General features: G+C 54.8%; 2 protein-coding genes across 3 annotated transcripts in view; both read right to left on the bottom strand.

Annotated features, from left to right (window-relative positions):
• Window positions 1-1,254: 1,254 nt before the first annotated feature.
• LOC141972496 (sushi, nidogen and EGF-like domain-containing protein 1) lies at window positions 1,255-9,735 on the bottom strand. Its single transcript, XM_074930375.1, has 7 exons — window positions 9,670-9,735; window positions 7,101-7,207; window positions 6,235-6,365; window positions 4,429-4,716; window positions 4,087-4,224; window positions 1,422-1,636; window positions 1,255-1,317 (listed from the first exon to the last, which is right to left on the bottom strand). Coding segments are annotated over exons 1-7 (927 nt in total). The 5' UTR covers window positions 9,717-9,735; the 3' UTR covers window positions 1,255-1,316.
• A 1,047-nt stretch (window positions 9,736-10,782) lies between these two features.
• FCGBP (Fc gamma binding protein) overlaps window positions 10,783-19,952 on the bottom strand; it is a 45,476-nt gene continuing 36,306 nt past the window's right edge. Inside the window, exons 18-22 of one of the 2 annotated variants that reach the window (XM_074930379.1) lie at window positions 18,067-18,586; window positions 15,654-15,853; window positions 13,662-14,036; window positions 12,600-12,884; window positions 10,783-10,954 (exon numbers count right to left, since the gene is read on the bottom strand). In XM_074930379.1, the coding sequence (XP_074786480.1) occupies window positions 10,952-10,954; window positions 12,600-12,884; window positions 13,662-14,036; window positions 15,654-15,853; window positions 18,067-18,586 (1,383 nt within the window). In that variant the 3' untranslated portion in view covers window positions 10,783-10,951. Of the gene's footprint in view, window positions 10,955-12,599; window positions 12,885-13,661; window positions 14,037-15,653; window positions 15,854-18,066; window positions 18,587-19,952 lie in introns of those variants that run through there. The other variant, XR_012635396.1, reaches the window with a different exon arrangement.

The following is a 19,952-nucleotide window of genomic DNA, read 5'->3' as shown; positions in this document are numbered from 1 at the left end:
TGCTGGGTGTAGCACGATGTGGGTGTCAGGTGTAACCACTTTAGCACAGTGTGGGTGCCAGTTGTAGCACAATCTGGGTGCCGGCTGTAACCACTGTAGCGTGATGTGGGTGCTGGGTGTAGCACGATGTGGGTGCCGGGTGTAACCACTGTAGCATGATGTGGGTGCTGGGTGTAGCACAATGTGGGTGCTGGGTGTAGCGTGGTGTGGGTGCTGGGTCTAGAACAATGTGGGTGCCGGTTGTAGCACAGTGTGGGTGCCGGCTGTAACCACTGTAGCGTGATGTGGGTGCCGGGTGTAGCACAATGTGGGTGTCGGGTGTAGTGTGGTGTGGGTGCTGGGTGTAACCACTGTAGCGCAGTGTGGGTGCTGGGTTGTCAGCCGGGTGTAGCAGCTGGTGTCACCCATGTGTATATATGTTACACCTCTGTGCAAGCCAGGTGTTGTCCAGGTGTAGCGGCGGGTGTTATCCATGTGTATACATGTTCCACCCCGGTGTGAGCTGGGTGTTGTCCAGGTGTAGCGGTGGGTGTTATCCATGTGTATATATGTTACACCTCTGTGCAAGCCAGGTGTTGTCCAGGTGTAGCAGCTGGTGTCACCCATGTGTATATATGTTACACCTCTGTGCAAGCCAGGTGTTGTCCAGGTGTAGCAGCGGGTGTTATCCATGTGTATACATGTTCCACCCCGGTGTGAGCTGGGTGTTGTCCAGGTGTAGCGGTGGGTGTTATCCATGTGTATATATGTTACACCTCTGTGCAAGCCAGGTGTTGTCCAGGTGTAGCAGCTGGTGTCACCCATGTGTATATATGTTACACCTCTGTGCAAGCCAGGTGTTGTCCAGGTGTAGCGGCGGGTGTTATCCATGTGTATACATGTTCCACCCCGGTGTGAGCCGGGTGTTGTCCGGGTGTAGCAGCTGGTGTAATCCATGTGTATATACGTTACACCTCTGTGCAAGCCAGGTGTTGTCCGGCTGTAGCTACCATGTGCAAACGTCAGGCAGCACCGGGCGTCCCAGCGTCCATCACACGTGTGTGTGTGTGTGCGTGCGTGCGTGTGTGTGTCCTGGCACATCTCCGCCTGTTGGCCTCCGGCCCACGGTGACATCAGGCGGCGTCACCCCACGCGGGGCCAGCACCCCCGAGAACCGTTGCGCTCCCCCCGCCCCCCATGCCCCCCTTTATGGGGCACAGGCGGGGAGGGCAACCCGTGTGACACGCGTGTGTCCGCACACACACACACGCAACAGGCGGTGCTTTGCGTTTTATTGGCGTTTCCGTGGTAACGTGTCCCCCGCGGTGACGTGTCCTTCTGCAGGGGAGGGGTGAGGAGGGCTGTTAGGGGACCCCGCTGTCCGGCTGTGCCCCCCACCCCGCCACCACGCCCCTCCCCAGACACCCGCATCAGCCCCTCACCACTCGCAGATGTACACCCTCTCCTCGGGGGTTGCGCGCGTTGTAGGGGGGGTCGAGGGCCCGGGGGGTTGCTCGGTGACGGTGAACTCGTCCACGCGGAACACCCAGCGCCCCGGCAGCCCCACGTTGCTTTGGCGGGCGATGCTGAGCACCGCCGGCGTGCGCGAGCCCGGGACGTTGTAGTAGTGCACGTCGTCCCCGCTGTTAAACCCGGCCTGGGACAGCGCGGGGGACAGCGCGGGTGACAAGGGCGGGTGACAAGGGCGGGGGACAGCGCGGGGGACAGCGCGGGGGACAGCGCGGGGGACAAGGGCGGGTGACAAGGCCGGGGGACAGCGCGGGGGACAGCGCGGGGGACAGCGCGGGTGACAAGGGCGGGTGACAAGGGCGGGGGACAGCACGGGGGACAGCGCGGGTGACAAGGGCAGGTGACAGCGCGGGGGACAGCGCGGGGGACAGCACGGGTGACAGCAGGAGGGAAGGGGCACAAGAGCCACCCGGCTCCGCAGAACTGTGATTCTGCCCCAAATCCCCTCAATTCCGCCCCAAATCCCCTTCATTTGCCCCAAACTCCCTAATTCCCCCCAAATCCCCTTCATTTGCCCCAAACTCCCTAATTCCGCCCCAAATCCCCTTCATTTGCCCCAAACTCCCTAATTCCCCCCAAATCCCCTTCATTTGCCCCAAACTCCCTAATTCCCCCCAAATCCCCTTCACTTGCCCCAAACTCCCTAATTCCCCCCAAATCCCCTTCATTTGCCCCAAACTCCCTAATTCCGCCCCAAATCCCCTTCACTTGCCCCAAACTCCCTAATTCCCCCCCCAATCCCCTTCATCTGCCCCAAACTCCCTAATTCCGCCCCAAATCCCCTTCATTTACCCCAAACTCCCTAATTCCCCCCCAAATCCCCTTCATTTGCCCCAAACTCCCTAATTCCGCCCCAAATCCCCTTCATTTGCCCCAAACTCCCTAATTCCGCCCCAAATCCCCTTCATTTGCCCCAAACTCCCTAATTCCGCCCCAAATCCCCTTCATTTGCCCCAAACTCCCTAATTCCGCCCCAAATCCCCTTCATTTGCCCCAAACTCCCTAATTCCTCCCCCAATCCCCTTCATTTGCCCCAAACTCCCTAATTCCCCCCAAATCCCCTTCATTTGCCCCAAACTCCCGAATTCCCCCCCAAATCCCCTTCATTTGCCCCAAACTCCCTAATTCCACCCCAAATCCCCTTCATTTGCCCCAAACTCCCTAATTCCGCCCCAAATCCCCTTCATTTGCCCCAAATTCCCGAATTCCGCCCCAAATCCCCTTCATTTGCCCCAAACTCCCTAATTCCGCCCCAAATCCCCTTCATTTGCCCCACACTCCCTAATTCCGCCCCAAATCCCCTTCATTTGCCCCAAACTCCCTAATTCTACCCCAAATCCCCTTCATTTGCCCCAAACTCCCTAATTCCTCCCCAAATCCCCTTCATTTGCCCCAAACTCCCTAATTGCCCCCCAAATCCCCTTCATTTGCCCCAAACTCCCTAATTCCGCCCCAAATCCCCTTCATTTGCCCCAAACTCCCTAATTCCCCCCCAAATCGCCTTCATTTGCCCCAAACTCCCTAATTCCGCCCCAAATCGCCTTCATTTGCCCCAAACTCCCTAATTCCCCCCCAAATCCCCTTCATTTGCCCCAAACTCCCTAATTCCGCCCCAAATCCCCTTCATTTGCCCCAAACTCCCTAATTCCCCCCCAAATCCCCTTCATTTGCCCCAAACTCCCTAATTGCCCCCCAAATCCCCTTCATTTGCCCCAAACTCCCTAATTCCGCCCCAAATCCCCTTCATTTGCCCCAAACTCCCTAATTCCGCCCCAAATCCCCTTCATTTGCCCCAAACTCCCTAATTGCCCCCCAAATCCCCTACATTTGCCCCAAACTCCCTAATTCCGCCCCAAATCCCCTTCATTTGCCCCAAACTCCCTAATTCCCCCCCAAATCCCCTTCATTTGCCCCAAACTCCCTAATTCCGCCCCAAATCCCCTTCATTTGCCCCAAACTCCCTAATTCCCCCCCAAATCCCCTTCATTTGCCCCAAACTCCCTAATTCCGCCCCAAATCCCCTTCATTTGCCCCAAACTCCCTAATTCCCCCCCAAATCCCCTTCATTTGCCCCAAACTCCCTAATTCCACCCCAAATCCCCTTCATTTGCCCCAAACTCCCTAATTCCGCCCCAAATCCCCTTCATTTGCCCCAAACTCCCTAATTGCCCCCAAATCCCCTTCATTTGCCCCAAACTCCCTAATTCCGCCCCAAATCCCCTTCATTTGCCCCAAACTCCCTAATTCCCCCCCAAATCCCCTTCATTTGCCCCAAACTCCCTAATTGCCCCCCAAATCCCCTTCATTTACCCCAAACTCCCTAATTCCACCCCAAATCCCCTTCATTTGCCCCAAACTCCCTAATTCCGCCCCAAATCCCCTTCACTTGCCCCAAACTCCCTAATTCCGCCCCAAATCCCCTTCATTTGCCCCAAACTCCCTAATTCCACCCCAAATCCCCTTCATTTGCCCCAAACCCCCTCAACTCCCCCCAACACCCCCTAAACTCCTCCCATCCAGCTGGGCGACCCCAGTCCCACGATGGTAGCCCCCCCCGCCCCCCCCCCGCTCCCCCACCTGTGCCGGGACGCCCCCCAGGCCGGTGTGGGGGTCCCCCTTGTTGGCGATGCCCGTGGTCCACTGGAGGCCACCGTAGTTGAACATGACGAAGGAGGTGGCCCCGTCGGTGGCCAACACGGCCTGGAAGGTGTTCACCTGCAGGGGACACACACACACACACACCCCCCCACACCAAGAAATGTCACCGCGTCACCGCGTCACCGCCACGTCCATTACGGTGGCCCCCGCCTCCGCGTTTCCACCCCCGTGTCCCCAAATCCTGGTGGCCACCAACTCGGGAGCACAAGATGGTTGACCACCGGCCGCCACCGGTGCCGCCCCCCTCATCTCATTTCCCACCTTTTTTGTGGCGGCCCCGAAGAAGGAGACTTGATGCCACGTGGCCACAAAGGCCCAAGTGGGCCGAGGAGCTGGGTCGGAGGGGGCTACGGCGGGGGCTAGCTCCCGGGCCAAGCGGGCTAGCAGCTCCGGGTCCTGGGTCTGCCGGTAGAAGACTTCTCCTCCCAGTCTGACGTCCACGTCGGCCCAGTACGGGGCCACGAAGGGGCGGTGGCCGGACAACGGGAAGGGCTCGGGGGTGAATTCGGGGACCCCCATCCGAAACGAGATCACCCCGTTGTTGTTGACCTGGAGAAGGCAACCGTAAGGCCAACGGTGACCCGCTCGGGGTCCGTGGTCATCGCCCGGGGTGGGGCCCCACCCATGGTGGCACAGCTCGCGGTGGGTCCTAATCATGGTGGCACCCAACCCATGGTGGCCCCCAATCTCTTGTGGGTCCCCAAGCCATGGTGGCCTCAACCCATGGTGTCACCCACCCACGGTGGCCCCGAACCCCTGGTGGTCCCCAAACCATGGTGGCCCCCAACTTCTGGTGGTCCCCAAACTATGGTGGCCCCCAACCATGGTGACACCCAACCCATGGTGGCCCCAACATCCTTGTGGTCCCCAAACCATGGTGGCCCCCAAACTCTGGTGGCCCCCAAACCATGGTGGCCCCAATTATGGTGGTCCCCAACCCCTGATGGCCCTGAACCCATGGTGATCCCCAACCTCTGGTGGCCCCCAACCTATGGTGGCCCCAACTATGGTGGCCTCAACCCATGGTGTCACCCACCCACGGTGGCCCCGAACCCCTGGTGGTCCCCAGTTATGGTGGCCCCCAACCCATGGTGACCCCCAAACCATGGTGGCCCTACCATGGTGGCCCCCAACTTCTGGTGGTCCCCAAACTATGGTGGCCCCCAACCCATGGTTTCATCTACCCATGGTGGCCCCAAACCCATATAGTGGCCTCAATTATGGTGGTCCCCAACCCTCTAGTGGCCCCCAACCATGGTGGCACCCAACCCATGGTGGCCCCAACATCCTTGTGGTCCCCAAACCATGGTGGCCCCCAACCTCTGGTGGTCCCCAAACTATGGTGGGCCCAATTATGGTGGTCCCCAACCCCTGATGGCTCCCAACCCCTGGTGGCCCCCAAACCACGGTGGCCCCCAACTTCTGGTGGTCCCCAAACCATGGTGGCCCCCAACTCCTTGTGACCCCCAAACCATGGCGGCCCTAGTTATGGGGGTCCTCAACCCATGGTTGCCCTCAACCCATGGTGTCACCCAACCCATGGTGGCCCCCAACCCATGGTGTCACCCAACCCATGGTGACCCCCAACCCATGGTGGCCCCCAACCCATGGTGTCACCCAACCCATGGTGACCCCCAACCCATGGTGGCCCCCAACCCATGGTGTCACCCAACCCATGGTGACCCCCAACCCATGGTGGCCCCCAACCCATGGTGTCACCCAACCCATGGTGACCCCCAACCCATGGTGGCCCCCAACCCATGGTGTCACCCAACCCATGGTGGTCCCCAACCCATGGTGACCCCCAACCCATGGTGACCCCCAACCCATGGTGTCACCCAACCCATGGTGTCACCCAACCCATGGTGGTCCCCAACCCATGGTGACCCCCAACCCATGGTGTCACCCAACCCATGGTGGCCCCCAACCCCTTGTGATCCCCAACCCATGGTTGCCCCCAACAGTGGTGACCCCCAACCCATGGTGTCACCCAACCATGACGTCTCCAACCCAGGGTGGCCACACCCCAAAGGACCCCCAGCACCCCCCTGCGCCCCCAGCACCCACGTAGAGGGAGCGGTGGGGTTGTCCGTAGAAGGAGAAGGTCTCCCAGAGGAAGATCCTGGGGCTCATCCCGTCGTCTTCTCGGGGGGTGGTCGCGTCACCGGCCCCCAGCCCATAGGGGTAGAGCAGCCCGTCTTGGGGGGGGGAGGAGGGAGAGGGGGGCACCCATCAGGGACCCCCGTGGTGGCCCAAAAGTGGGACCTTCTAATATGGGCATGGGACGTCCCGAAAGGGGGTCTGGGACCTCCCAGTATGGGGCTGGGGCTGCCAGTGTCACGCTGGGACCTCCCAGTATGGGGCTGGGGCTGCCAGGGTCACCCTGGGACCTCCCAGTAAGGGGCTGGGGCTGCCAGGGTCACCCTGGGACCTCCCAGTACGGGGCTGGGGCTGCCAGTGACACCCTGGGACCTCCCAGTATGGGGCTGGGGCTGCCAGGGTCACCCTGGGACCTCCCAGTAAGGGGCTGGGGCTGCCAGGGTCACCCTGGGACCTCCCAGTAAGGGGCTGGGGCTGCCAGGGTCACCCTGGGACCTCCCAGTAAGGGGCTGGGGCTGCCAGGGTCACCCTGGGACCTCCCAGTAAGGGGCTGGGGCTGCCAGGGTCACCCTGGGACCTCCCAGTAAGGGGCTGGGGCTGCCAGGGTCACCCTGGGACCTCCCAGTACGGGGCTGGGGCTGCCAGGGTCACCCTGGGACCTCCCAGTACGGGGCTGGGGCTGCCAGGGTCACCCTGGGACCTCCCAGTACGGGGCTGGGGCTGCCAGGGTCACCCTGGGACCTCCCAGTATGGGGCTGGGCCACACTCTGGGTGCAGAGGGGACAGGTTGACCCCCCTGGGTGCCCCCCATGTCCCCAGGGGTCCCCACTCACCCGGGGGTCCCGTGGGTGCCCCCCATGTCCCCAGGGGTCCCCAGTTTTCGATGGGGCTGAGGAGGAGGAGGAGGAGGAGGACGGGGAGAACCTTCAGCTGCCCGGGCCTGGGGGGAGGAAGAGCAGGGGGGGGGGGCTCATCCCTCATCCGTCTGTCCGTCCTCCCCCCACCCCAGCTGTCCGTCATCCGTCCGTCATCCGTCAGCTGTCCGTCATCCGTCAGCTGTCCGTCATCCAACCGTCCGTCCTTCATCCATCTGCCCCCTCCCCCTCTCCATCCGTCCCTCTGTCCCTTCCCCCCTCCCTGTCCCCAAGCACACGTGGCCCCGGGGCCCTGTCCCCACGGGTGTCCCCTGCCTGTCCCTGTCCCCACGGGTGTCCCTTGTCCCCACATACATGTCCCCATCCTGTCCCTGTCCCCACTTACGTGTGCCCTCCAGGTGTCCCTTGTCCCCACATATGTGTCCCCTGCCTGTCCCTGTCCCCACGAGTGTCCCTGTCCCCATGGGTGTCCCTGTCCCCACATACATGTCCCCATCCTGTCCCTGTCCCCACGGATGTCCCTGTCCCCACTTACGTGTCCCCTGCCTGTCCCTGTCCCCACGAGTGTCCCTGTCCCCATGGGTGTCCTGGTCCCCATGTACATGTCCCACGGGTGTCCCTTGTCCCCATTTACGTGTCCCCTGCCTGTCCCTGTCCCCACGGATGTCCCTGTCCCCACTTACGTGTCCCCTGTCTGTCCGTGTCCCCATGGGTGTCCCTGTCCCCCTAAGTGTCCCCTGCCTGTCCCTGTCCCCTCCAGATGTCCCCTGTCTGTCCCTGTCCCCACGAGTGTCCCTGTCGCCATGAGTGTCCCTGTCCCCACATACATGTCCCCATCCTGTCCCTGTCCCCACTTACGTGTCCCCTGTCTGTCCTTGTCCCCACGGGTGTCCCTTGTCCCCACATAGGTGTCCCCTGTTTGTCCCTGTCCCCTCCAGGTGTCCCCTGTCTGTCCCTGTCCCCATGGGTGTCCTGGTCCCCATGTACATGTCCCACGGGTGTCCCTTGTCCCCACATACATGTCCCCATCCTGTCCCTGTCCCCACGGCTGTCCCTGTTCCCATGAGTGTCCCTGTCCCCATAGGTGTCGCTGTCCCCACATACATCTCCCCATCCTGTCCCTGTCCCCATTTACATGTCCCCTGCCTGTCCCTGTCCCCACGGGTGTCCCTGTCCGTGTGTCCCTGCCTGTCCCTCTGCCTGTCCCTCTCTGTGTGTCGCTGCGTGTCCTTGTCCCCCCCCCCCCATCCCAGTCCCACGGGTGTCCCTCTCTGTGTCCCCTAAGCTTGTCCCCAAGTGCTCACGTGTCCCTCTGCATGTCCCTTGGGTCTCCCTGTCCCCACGTCCCTGTGCCCACCATGTCCCCCAATGTCCCCCCATATCCCCACATGTCCCCCGTCAACATGTCCCCATGTCCCCAAATCCCCCAATGTCCCCCCATATCCCCGTGTCCCCCAATGTCCCCCCATGTCCACCATGTCCCTGTGTCCCCTGTCCCTCAATGTCCCCAATATCCCCACATCCTTCAGCATCCTTGTGTCCCTCTCATGTCCCAAATGTCCCCCCAATGTCCCCCAATATCCCCCCAACGTCCCCCCAATGTCCCCCCAATGTTCCCCAATGTCCCCCAATGCCCCCCAATGTCCCCCAATGTCCCCCCAATGTCCCCCAATGTTCCCCCAATGCCACCCAATGCCCCCCAATGTCCCCCAATGTCCCCCCAGTGTCCCCCCAATGTCCCCCAATGCCCCCCAATGTCCCCCAATGCCACCCAATGTCCCCAATGTCCCCCCAATGTCCCCCAATGCCTCCCAATGCCCCCCAATGCCCCCCAATGACCCAATGTCCCCCCAATGTCCCCCAATGCCCCCCAATGTCCCCAATGTCCCCCCAATGCCCCCCAATGCCCCCCAATGCCCCAATGTCCCCCAATGTCCCCCCAATGTCCCCAATGTCCCCCAATGCCACCCAATGTCCCCAATGCCCCCCAATGCCCCCAATGTCCCCAATGTCCCCCAATGCCCCCCAATGCCCCAATGTCCCCCAATGTCCCCCCAATGTCCCCCAATGTTCCCCCAATGTCCCCCAATGCCACCCAATGTCCCCAATGTCCCCCCAATGCCCCCCAATGCCCCCCAATGCCCCCCAATGTCCCCCAATGTCCCCCCAATGTCCCCCAATGTTCCCCCAATGCCACCCAATGTCCCCCAATGTGCCCCCAATGTCCCCCAATGTCCCCCAATGTCCCCCCAGTGTCCCCCCAATGTCCCCAATGTCCCCCAATGTCCCCCAATGCCCCCCAATGTCCCCCAATGTCCCCCAATGTCCCCAATGCCCCCCAATGTCCCCCAACATCCCCACATCCTTCAGTGTCCTCGTGTCCCCCCCTCCCGTCCCTCAACGTCCACCCATGTCCCTCAGTGTCCCCCAATGTCACCCCACATCCCCATTCCCTTCAGTGTCCTTGTGTGTGTGTGTGTGTGTCCCCCCCCCGATGTCCCCAACGTCCCCATGTCCCTGCACTCACCGGGGTCCCATGGGGCTGGTCGGTGCCCACGCTGTGGCTGGAGGCATTTTTATCCCCAGGGAGGGGACAGGGCTGGGGACAAGCCCGGGGGGGGGGGACACAGACACCCCCCCCCCCCAGATGGCACCTCCCAGGGCCCCGGGCAGTTCCGCCTCTGCCCACACCACCACTGGGGGGGACTGGGATGGCCTGTGGGCTCTTGAAGAGGGACAATGGGTGGCACTGGGGTATAGTGGGAGGCACTGGGGGGGGGGATATGGGACAAACTGGGAGGGATTTGGAACACTGTGGGGTGACTGGAAAGCACTGGGAGCACTGGGGGGGGCATACTGGAGAGACTGGAGGGAACTGGGGAGACAGTGGAGGCCACGTTTGGAGAGAAATGGGGACGCGGCGGGGGGGGGGGACACTGGGGGAGCGGGGATGGACTGGGAGGGACTGGGGGCACGCTGGGGGAGACTGGGGAGCGGGACTGGGGAGACACTGGGATGTGCCGGGGAACACATTTGGGGGGGAGTGGGACATACTGGTGGGAAGCGGGGGGCACTGTGATGGACTGGAGAGAACTGGGACAAACTGGGGGCGACTGGAAGGGCCTTGGGGGGGGGGGGGGGGGGAGACTGAGGACACTGGGAAAGACTGGAGGAGACTGGAAGGAACTGGGGGAAGACACAACGATTTACTGGGAGGAACTGGGGAGCGGACCCCCCCCGTGCTTTTCTGAGGGGACTCAGGTATCCAGGAGCCTCCCCCCCCCCCCCCCAGTTGTGGGACTCAGGCATCCGGGTGCCCCCCCCCAGGACTGGGCCGTGACGCAAAATATTGACTGAAACGGGTCAGGGGGGGCCAAGAGGCGCCCGGGGCGGGACGGGGCTGGCAGGGGACCCAGGCGTCCGGGAAACACCCCACCCCTGCCCCCCCCCGGGGACCCGGGCATCCGGGACCCCCCCACCCCCACCCCGGAGCCCTCACTTCCCCGTGACACTTTTCCAACACCCTTATTATTTATTATTAATTTTTTTTTTTTTTTTTTTTTTACACCCCCCCCCCCACTTAATTGCAAAACAAAGGCCGGGGTAGTTTCTCCACATTTTTTTTTTTTTTTTTTTTAATTTTTATTTTTAAAGAGGGTAAAAAAAAAAAAAAAAAATCAAATTGAGGGGGTGGGGGGAAATATAATTTTTTTTTTTTTTTTTCGTATCTGCTTCGGTTTTGTCGCCACGACCTCAGCGCTGAGACATTTTGTCCCGTTTCCAGGTGCCTTAAATGTCGTTTTTCTGCATCACTGAGCCCCCCCCGAAAAAAAAAAAAAAAAGAGAAAATAAAAGATTAATTCCTCCCTCCCCTCTAGGAGCTTTCCCTTTTTTTTTTTTTTTTTTTTGACCTTTCCCCCTTTTTTTTTTGAGCTTTCCACTTTTTTTTTTTTTTTTGAGATTTTCCCTTTTTTTACGGAGCTTTCCCCTTTTTTTGAAGCTTTCCCCTTTTTTTTTTTTTTGAGCTTTCTCCTTTTTTTTTTTTTAGCTTTTCGCTTTTTTTTGGATCTTTCTCCTTTTTATTTGAGCTTTTCCCTTTTTTTTTTGGCGCTTTCTCCTTTTTTTTGAGCTTCTCCCTTTTTTTTGGAGCTTTTCCCTTTTTTTAAATCTTACCCTCCCCCCTTTTTTTTTTAAGCTTTCTCCTTTTTTTTTTTTGAGCTTTCCCCTTTTCTTTTTTTTAATCTTCCCCCCCCCCCCTTTTTTTTTGGAGCTTTCCCCCTTTTTTGGAGCTTTCCCCTTATGTTAGGAGCTTTCCCCTTTTTTTAGGAGCTTTCCCCTTTTTTGGAGCTTTCCCCTTTTTTTAGGAACTTTCCCCTTTTTTGGAGCTTTCCTCTTTTTTGGAGCTTTCCCCTTTTTTTAGGAGCTTTCCCCTTTTTCTTTGAGCTTTCCCCTTTTTTGGAGATTTCCCCTTTTTTTAGGAGCTTTCCCCTTTTTCTTTGAGCTTTCCCCTTTTTTGGAGCTTTCCCCTTTTTTTTTGAGCTTTCCCCTTTTTTTAGGAGCTTTCCCCTTTTTTGGAGCTTTCCCCTTTTTTTTGGAGCTTTCCCCCTTTTTTTTTTTTTGAGCTTTCCCTTTTTTTTTTGGAGCTTTCCCCTTTTTTTTTTTTTGAGCTTTCCCTTTTTTTGGAGCTTTCCCCTTTTTTTGGAGCTGTCCCCTTTTTTTTTTTTTTTTCAGATTTCTCCCTCTTTTTTTGAGCTTTCCTCTTTTTTGGAGCTTCCCCACCCCTTTTTTGGGGCATTTTCCCCCTGTTTCTCCACACGTGATGTCAGCATCCAACAACAAACCCCCATCGGTTCCTTGCAGGTGATTTTTGGGGCCTGATTTGAGGGGGAAAAGTGCTATTTTGGTTAATAGGAAGCATAGCACCCGTGGGGGCTTATCTTGCATGAAATCAGGAGGAAAAAAAAAAGTGATTTTGGTTAAAATTAAGAAATGGGGAAATAGATGAGGAACTCTTGGTGACAGGGGGGTGAAGGCAGCACCTGTGGGGGCTTCTCTTGCGTTAATTTTGTGGAAAACAAAGTGATTTTGGTTAATCTGATGGGATGGGGGCGGTGGATGAAGGTTTGATGATGGTGGGATGAAGGACAACACCCGTGGGTGCTTCGCTTGCACAAAATGGCTGGAAAAAACGCCTGTTTTGGTCAAAATGAAGGAGCTTGTCAAGGCGTGGACATCTCGATGATGTCAACGAACGCAGGTGCTTCTTTTGAGTGGGATTGGTGGGGGAAAAAAAGCGATTTTTGGTTAAAGATGGAGGTAAGGGAGGAAGTGACGGTCATTTCCTCACGGTGGTGGCGCCAAGGCCCATGGGGACAGAACCAAGTCAAGCTAAGACCCAAAAAAAGGTGAATATCACCCAAATCAAGACCCACGTTGTCACCTCCTGGGGACACTTACGCAGCTGAAGTCAGGTGCTCTCCAGGCCTTGGCCAGCGCCACCACGTTCCCCACCAATTTCCCATCAGGCCCTCGGAGGTCGTCGGCCGCGTCGCCGTCGTAGTTGCCGCAGAAGCCACAGAGATGTTTGCTCAGGTCTTGGGCCACCGTCAACGTCACCTCCCCCGTGGGGCTGAGGCCGAGGACAAATTCGGGTTTTTGGGTGATCCAGATGGTGCCCCGGGTCTCAGTGATGGTCAACGTGTTGGAGACGTCCACAGGGAGGGTGGCCGGGACCCCATTGACCTGGAGAAGACACCAGTAGGTAAATCATCGTTCCACGCAACTCAACGTTGGAATAAATTTAAAATCGGGGTGAAAAAAAAAAAAAAAAAGCACCAGGAAATAGGTCATTCCTTTGGTGGAGCCCAAAATGGGGTGAAATCCCTCCGGTTTAGGTAGGGAGAGGTGATGGTGGGGTGAGGGACAACACACGTGGGCGCTTCCTTTGCTTGGATTTGGTGGAAAAAAGGCAGTTTTGGTCAAAACGAAGGGGTGGGCGGTTGCGTGGAGAGTGGAAGGGGATGGCGGGGTGAGGGACAACACACGTGGGCGCTTCCTTTGCTTAAATTTGGTGGAAAAAAAGGCAATTTTGGTCAAAACGAAGGGGTGGGCAGTTGCGTGGAGAGTGGAAGGGGATGGCGGGGTGAGGGACAACACACGTGGGCGCTTCCTTTGCTTAAATTTGGTGGAAAAAAAGGCAATTTTGGTCAAAACGAAGGGGTGGGCAGTTGCGTGGAGAGTGGAAGGGGATGGCGGGGTGAGGGACAACACACGTGGGCGCTTCCTTTGCTTGGATTTGGTGGAAAAAAGGCAGTTTTGGTCAAAACGAAGGGGTGGGCCAACATGTGGGGATGTGAGGATGATGGTGGGATGGAGAACAGCCCATGTAGGTGCTTCCCTTGTGTGACACGGACGGACCTTGCAATATTTTGGGGGAAAACCACAATTTTTGGTTATTTTGGCTGCAATTAGGGGCAGGGTGGGGATTTTTCCAGTGGCAGCGGGGTGGGGACGACCTACCCAGATGTTCTTGTCCCTGTTGATGGTGACGAAGGCCTTGGAGCTGAAGAGGTGAAGGGTCATCACGGTTGGCCAATCCCAGTTCTCCCCGACGTTGGCCAAGATCCGGAACCAGGCGGGGTGCTGAGGGTCACACAGGGTGGACAACACGTAGATGCCGGTGGCCACGGTGGTGCTGGTGGCCCCGTCGAAGGAGATGAAGCGGGTGGCGGGGGCCAGGGTGCAACGTCCCGGTTGCTCCACGCAGCTCCGGACGCCATCTTTAAGGCCACATACTTGGCCAAAGGGGCAACCAGCCGGGCGGCACTGCATGCCCCCGGCCGCCCGGCACATGCAGCGCTCGCTGCAGTCGTCGGAGAGGATGGTCTCGGCGATCTGCGGGGAGGGACAGCCAACAAAAAACTGGTTTCCCCCTTGCAAAGGTTGCAAAAAAATGGGGGAAAAAAAACGCCGAGGGGAACGGGTTTTGCTCTTGCAAAAGGTGAAATATGTGAAGAAACGCGGCACGCGACACGCGTCCTCCTTGCAAGGACCACGAATGGGCCCAGGAATGCGGCGTGCGACGGATTTTGCTCTCGAAAAAGCTGAAAATGGGCCCAGAAATGTGGTGTGTGAGGGATTTTTCTCGCATAAAAACTGAAAATGGGCCCAGAAATGCACCATGCAATGGATTTTGCTCTTGGAAAAACTGAAAATGGGCCCAAAAATGTGGTGTGTGCGGGATTTTGCTCTTTAAAAAGCTGAAAATGAGCCCAGAAATGCACCGTGCAATGGATTTTGCTGTTGGAAAAACTGAAAATGGGCCCAAAAATGTGGTGTGTGAGGGATTTTGCTGTCATAAAAACTGAAAATTGGCCCAGAAATGCACCGTGAAATGGATTTTGCCCTTGGAAAAACTGAAAATGGGCCCAAAAATGCGGCGTGTGAGGGATTTTGCTGTCATAAAAGCTGAAAATGGGCCCAGAAATGTGGTGTGTGAGGGATTTTTCTCGCATAAAAACTGAAAATGGGCCCAGAAATGTAGCGTGTGATGGAGTTTGCAGTCATAAAAGCTGAAAATGGGCCCAGAAATCCACCGTGAAATGGATTTTGCTCTTGGAAAAGCTGAAAATGGGCCCAGAAATGTGGTGTGTGAGGGATTTTGCGGTCATAAAAACTGAAAATGGGCCCAGAAATGTGGTGTGTGAGGGATTTTGCTGTCATAAAAACTGAAAATGGGCCCAGAAATGTGGTGTGTGAGGGATTTTTCTCGCATAAAAACTGAAAATTGGCCCAGAAATGCACCGTGAAATGGATTTTGCCCTTGGAAAAGCTGAAAATGGGCCCAGAAATGTGGCATGTGATGGATTTTGCTCTTGGAAAAACTGAAAATGGGCCCAAAAATGCGGCGTGTGCGGGATTTTGCTGTCATAAAAGCTGAAAATGGGCCCAGAAATGTGGTGCGTGAGGGATTTTTCTCGCATAAAAACTGAAAATGGGCCCAGAAATGTGGTGTGTGAGGGATTTTGCTGTCATAAAAACTGAAAATGGGCCCAGGAATGTTGTGTGTAATGGATTTTGCTCGCATAAAAACTGAAAATGGGCCCAGAAATGCGGCGTGCGATGGAGTTTGCTCTTGAAAAAGCTGAAAATGGGCCCAGGAATGCAGCGTGTGAGGGATTTTGATCTCATAAAAACGGAAAATTAGGCCCAGAAATGCGGCATGTGATGGATTTTGCTCTTGGAAAAACTGAAAATGGGCCCAAAAATGCGGCGTGTGCGGGATTTTGCTGCCATAAAAGCTGAAAATAGATCCAGGAACGTGGCGTGTGAGGGATTTTTCTCTCCTAAAAGCTGACAGCGTGCCCAGAACGCGCCGTGCGATGGATTTTGCCGCGTGCAGCTGCTGCCTCGCGGAGCTGCCGGCGTGCCCGGGGCTCAGCCGGATCCGCGCTGCCCTGGTGGGGACGGGCACCGGGGTGGGTGCGATCCTGCCCACCCGCCAGCACCCACCTGGAAGTAGCGTCCGCGGTGCAGACACCCGCAGGCCTCCATGCGGACGCACTCGGCGCCGTTGAAGAGGAACCCGTCGTCGCAGCGACAGCCCTCGAAGCATTTGGGGGCGCAGGGGGTGCTGGCGGAGAGGCTGGCGCAGGTCTGGTCGCAGCTGCGGGTGCAGAGCTCGTAGTGGCTGTGGCGAGGGCAAGAGAGCGCTGGCGGGCGTCCAGGGGGGGAGAAAAGCAGCAGATTTAGTATTTGTTCATATTTTTCCTCCTTTTCCGTGAAAAAAACCCAAAAGCGTCGCTCCGCAGATGTTGCGCAGCGGCCACTCTGCAACGCGGGACGCAAAAATCCCCTCCCGGCCTCACAGGGCTGAGAAAAAAGTGCAAAGCAAACCCATATTCGGCATGCAGCTGCCCGCCCCCTTGCAAAAATTGGCAAAAAAGTTGCAAAAAAATGGAAAAAAAACCCGGCAAAAATAGGGTAAAAATTTGCAAACGGTGAAAAATGTGAAAAATGGCGGAAGGTGTGAAAATGTGCAAAAAATTGCAAAAAATACGGCAAAAATTGGCAAAAAAATGCCAAACATTGCGAAAATAGTGCAAAAATCGGCAAAAAATTTCCCCAAATTTGCAAAAATTTGAAAAAAAATGGCAAAAAAAGTGCAAATATAAGGCAAAAGTTTGCAAGCATTCGCAAAAAATAGAAAAAAAAAATGCAACAAATCTCAAAAATGGCAAAAGGGTGTGAGAATTTGCGAAAAAAATTGAAAAAGGCATAAATGCAGTTTGCAAAAGATCGCAAGAACGTGCATGTGTTCTGCAAATGGCGGAAAAAGTGCAAAAACAATGCCAAAATTTGCAAAAATTTGCCAAAGAATGGGAAAAAAAAGACATAAATGTAAAAAAATCGCAAAAACTTACAAAAATGTACCAAAAAAATTGCCAGAAAAATCGAAAAAATGTACATTTTGCAAAAAATTGCCAAAAAAAAGAAGTGCGCAAACAACGCAAAAATTTGCAAATCGCACCAAAAACGTAAAAAATTGCTATAAAGGTAAAAAACTGCCAAAAGTTGCAAAAATTTGCAAAAAATTGACAAGAATTGCAAACAACTTGCAAAAAGTTGCAAAAACCGTGCAAACATTTTGAAAAAAAAAAAAAAAAAAGCAATAAGCATGCAGAAATAAGGCAAAAATTTGAAAATATTTGCAAAAAAGGGTAAAATATTGTAAAAAATGTATAAATTTTGAAAAAAATAAAAAATTTGCCAAAATTTGCCAAAATTTGCCAAAATCTTCCACAATTTCCAAAATTTGCCAAAAATTTCCATTTTTTTCCAAATTTTTCCAAAATTTGACCAAATTTTACAAAATTTGACTAAAAATTTTCAAATTAAAATTTGCCAAAATTTGCCATTTCCCCCCCCAAATTTGCCAAAATATTCCAAACTTTTCCAAAATTTGCCAAAATTTTCCAAAATTTGACATGATTTGCCAAAATATTCCAAAATCTGCCACAATTTGCCATATTTTTTTCCAAAATTGGCCAAAATTTGCCAAAATTTTACAAAAGTTGACAAAAATTTTTCAAATTTTTCCAAATTTTACAAAATTTGACTAAAAATTTTCAATTTTTTCCATATTTTCCAAAAATTTTCTAAAATTTGCCAATTTTTTTTACAAAATTTGCCAAAATTTTCCAAGCTTTTCGAGATTTTTCCAAAATTTTCCAAAATTTGCCACGAGTTGCCAAAATTTTCCAAAATTTGCCACAATTTGCCTTTTTTTTCCAAAATTTGTCAAAATTTTACAAAAGTTGACTAAATTTTTTCAAATTTGTCTATATTTTCCAAAAATTTCCCAAAATTTGCTAAAATTTGCTAAAATTTGCCATTTTTTTCCTAAATTTTCCAATATTTTCCAAACTTTTCCAAAATTTTCCAAAATGTTCCAAAATTTGCCACGATTTGCCAAAATTTTACAAAATTTGCCACAATATGCCATTTTTTGTCCAAAATTTGCCCCAATATGCCATTTTTTTTCCAAAATTTGCCAAAATTTGCCAAAATTTGACTAAAAACTTTTAAATTTGCCCATATTTTCCCCAAATTTCCTAAAAGTTTTCAAAATTTGCCAAAATTTGCCATTTTTTTCCCAACATTTGCCAAAATTTTCCAACCTTTTCCAAAATTTGCCACGATTTTGCCAAAATCCTCCACCATTTCCCACAATTTCGCCACGATTTTACCGCAATTCGCAAAAAACGCCCCCGAACCGCCAAACCTTCCAAAAACTCCCCAAAATTTTCCAACATTTCCCCCACCGCCCCCCCCGCCCCCGCTGCTTTCATCTCTCCCCCCCCCTCCGCCCGCCTTCCCCCCCAGATTTTTCCGCGCCCCCCCGTTTCCCCCCGCCCCGACTCACGGCATCCTGCGGCCTCCCTCCACTCCCGCAGTTGCCCGCCTGCGGCCTGGCAAGCGGCGGCGTAGGCCTGCAAGCCCCGACAGGCCGCTTCGGCCCCCCGGTAGCCACACCGCTCCCTCAGACAAGTAGCCACGTGCTCCTGCGGGGCCACCACCCCGTGACACCCCGCGAAGGGACCCTCCGCGTCCCCCAGCACCCCGCAAGGCTCCTTTTCGAGCGGGGGGCAAGTAGGGGGAGGCAGGGGCGAGCCGTGGGTGCAGGAGGGCGTCGAGGTGCCCCAGGTGGCTCCTAACTCCGAGGGGGCGGCCGCGTCGTTGCCGGCGTCGCCGTCGAAGTTGCCGCAGAGGCCGCGGGGGCGGCGGCGGAAGGACGAGGGGAGGGTCAGCACCGCGTAGCTGAGGCCGTCGTAGAGGAGTTTGAGGCCCCCCCGGGCTTGCAGGACCCGGTACGGACCCTCCTGGGCCACCGTCACGGCCCCCCCGGCCACCGACAGCGGCAGCAGGTGCCGTTCGCCGTCCACCTGCGGGGAGGGGGCGAGAGGCGTCAGGGCGAACCCCAAAATGGGGTTTTTACACCCAAAAATAATTTGCAGGTCCTGCCGCGCACCCTAACGTCAGGTTTTCACCCCAAAATGGGGGTTTTATGCCCAAAAAAGGAATTTGCACGTCCTGCCGCGCACCCTAACGTCAGGTTTTGAGCCCAGAATGGGTTTTTTACCCCAAAATGGGGGTTGCACGTCCTCTCTGCACCCCAAAATGGGCTTTTTACCCCCAAAAATAATTTGCACGTCCTGCCGTGCACCCCAACGTCAGGTTTTCACCCCAAAATGGGGTTTTTACCCCAAAAAAGGAATTTGCACGTCCTGCCGCGCACCCTAACGTCAGGTTTGGACCCAAGAATGGGTTTTTTACCCCAAAATGGGGGTTGCACGTCCTCTCTGCACCCCAAAATGGGGCTTTTTACCCCAAAAAAGAATTTGCACGTCCTGCCGTGCACCCCAACATCAGGTTTTCACCCCAAAATGGGCTTTTTACCCTAAAAAAGAATTTGCACGTCCTGTCATGCACCCCAACATCAGGTTTTCACCCCAAAATGGGGGTTTTATGCCCAAAAAATGAATTTGCACGTCCTGCCGTGCACCCTAACGTCAGGTTTTCTCCCCAAAATGGGCTTTTTACCCCAAAAAAGGAATTTGCACGTCCTGCCGCGCACCCTAACGTCAGGTTTGGACCCCAGAATGGGGTTTTTACCCCAAAATGGGGGTTGCACGTCCTCTCTGCACCCCAAAATGGGGCTTTTTACCCCAAAAAAGAATTTGCACGTCCTGCCGTGCACCCCAACGTCAGGTTTTCACCCCAAAATGGGTTTTTTACCCCAAAATGGGGGTTGCACGTCCTCTCTGCACCCCAAAATGGGCTTTTTACCCCCCTAAAAAAGAATTTGCATGTCCTGTCGTGCACCCCAACATCAGGTTTTCACCCCAAAATGGGGTTTTTACCCCAAAAAAGGAATTTGCACGTCCTGCCGTGCACCCCAATATCAGGTTTTCACCCCAAAATGAGGTTTTTACCCCAAAAAAGAAATTTGCACGTCCTGCTGCGCACCCTAACGTCAGGTTTTGAGCCCAAAATGAGGTTTTTACCCCAAAAAGAATTTGCACGTCCTGCCGCGCACCCTAACGTCAGGTTTGGACCCCAGAATGGGTTTTTTACCCCAAAATGGGGGTTGCACGTCCTCTCTGCACCCCAAAATGGGCTTTTTACCCCCAAAAATAATTTGCACGTCCTGCCGTGCACCCCAACGTCAGGTTTTCACCCCAAAATGGGGTTTTTACCCCAAAAAAGGAATTTGCACGTCCTGCCGCGCACCCTAACGTCAGGTTTGGA

Source organism: Athene noctua, chromosome 33 (assembly GCF_965140245.1).
Source record: "Athene noctua chromosome 33, bAthNoc1.hap1.1, whole genome shotgun sequence".
Taxonomy (NCBI): domain Eukaryota; kingdom Metazoa; phylum Chordata; class Aves; order Strigiformes; family Strigidae; genus Athene; species Athene noctua.
Note: the sequence above shows the minus strand (reverse complement) of the source record. Positions and strands in the feature narration are given on the sequence as shown.

What these genes read in the sequence shown, in the direction of transcription:
- LOC141972496 (XM_074930375.1), bottom strand. Translation starts at nt 9,716, where the DNA reads ATGCCTCCAGCCACAGCGTGGGCACCGACCAGCCCCATGGGACCCCG. An exon ending in ACCAGCCCCATGGGACCCCG is followed by an intron (nt 7,208 to 9,669) that starts GTGAGTGCAGGG and finishes TCCTCCCCCCAG; the next exon opens with GCCCGGGCAGCTGAAGGTTC. An exon ending in AACCCCACCGCTCCCTCTAC is followed by an intron (nt 4,717 to 6,234) that starts GTGGGTGCTGGG and finishes TGCCTTCTCCAG; the next exon opens with GTCAACAACAACGGGGTGAT.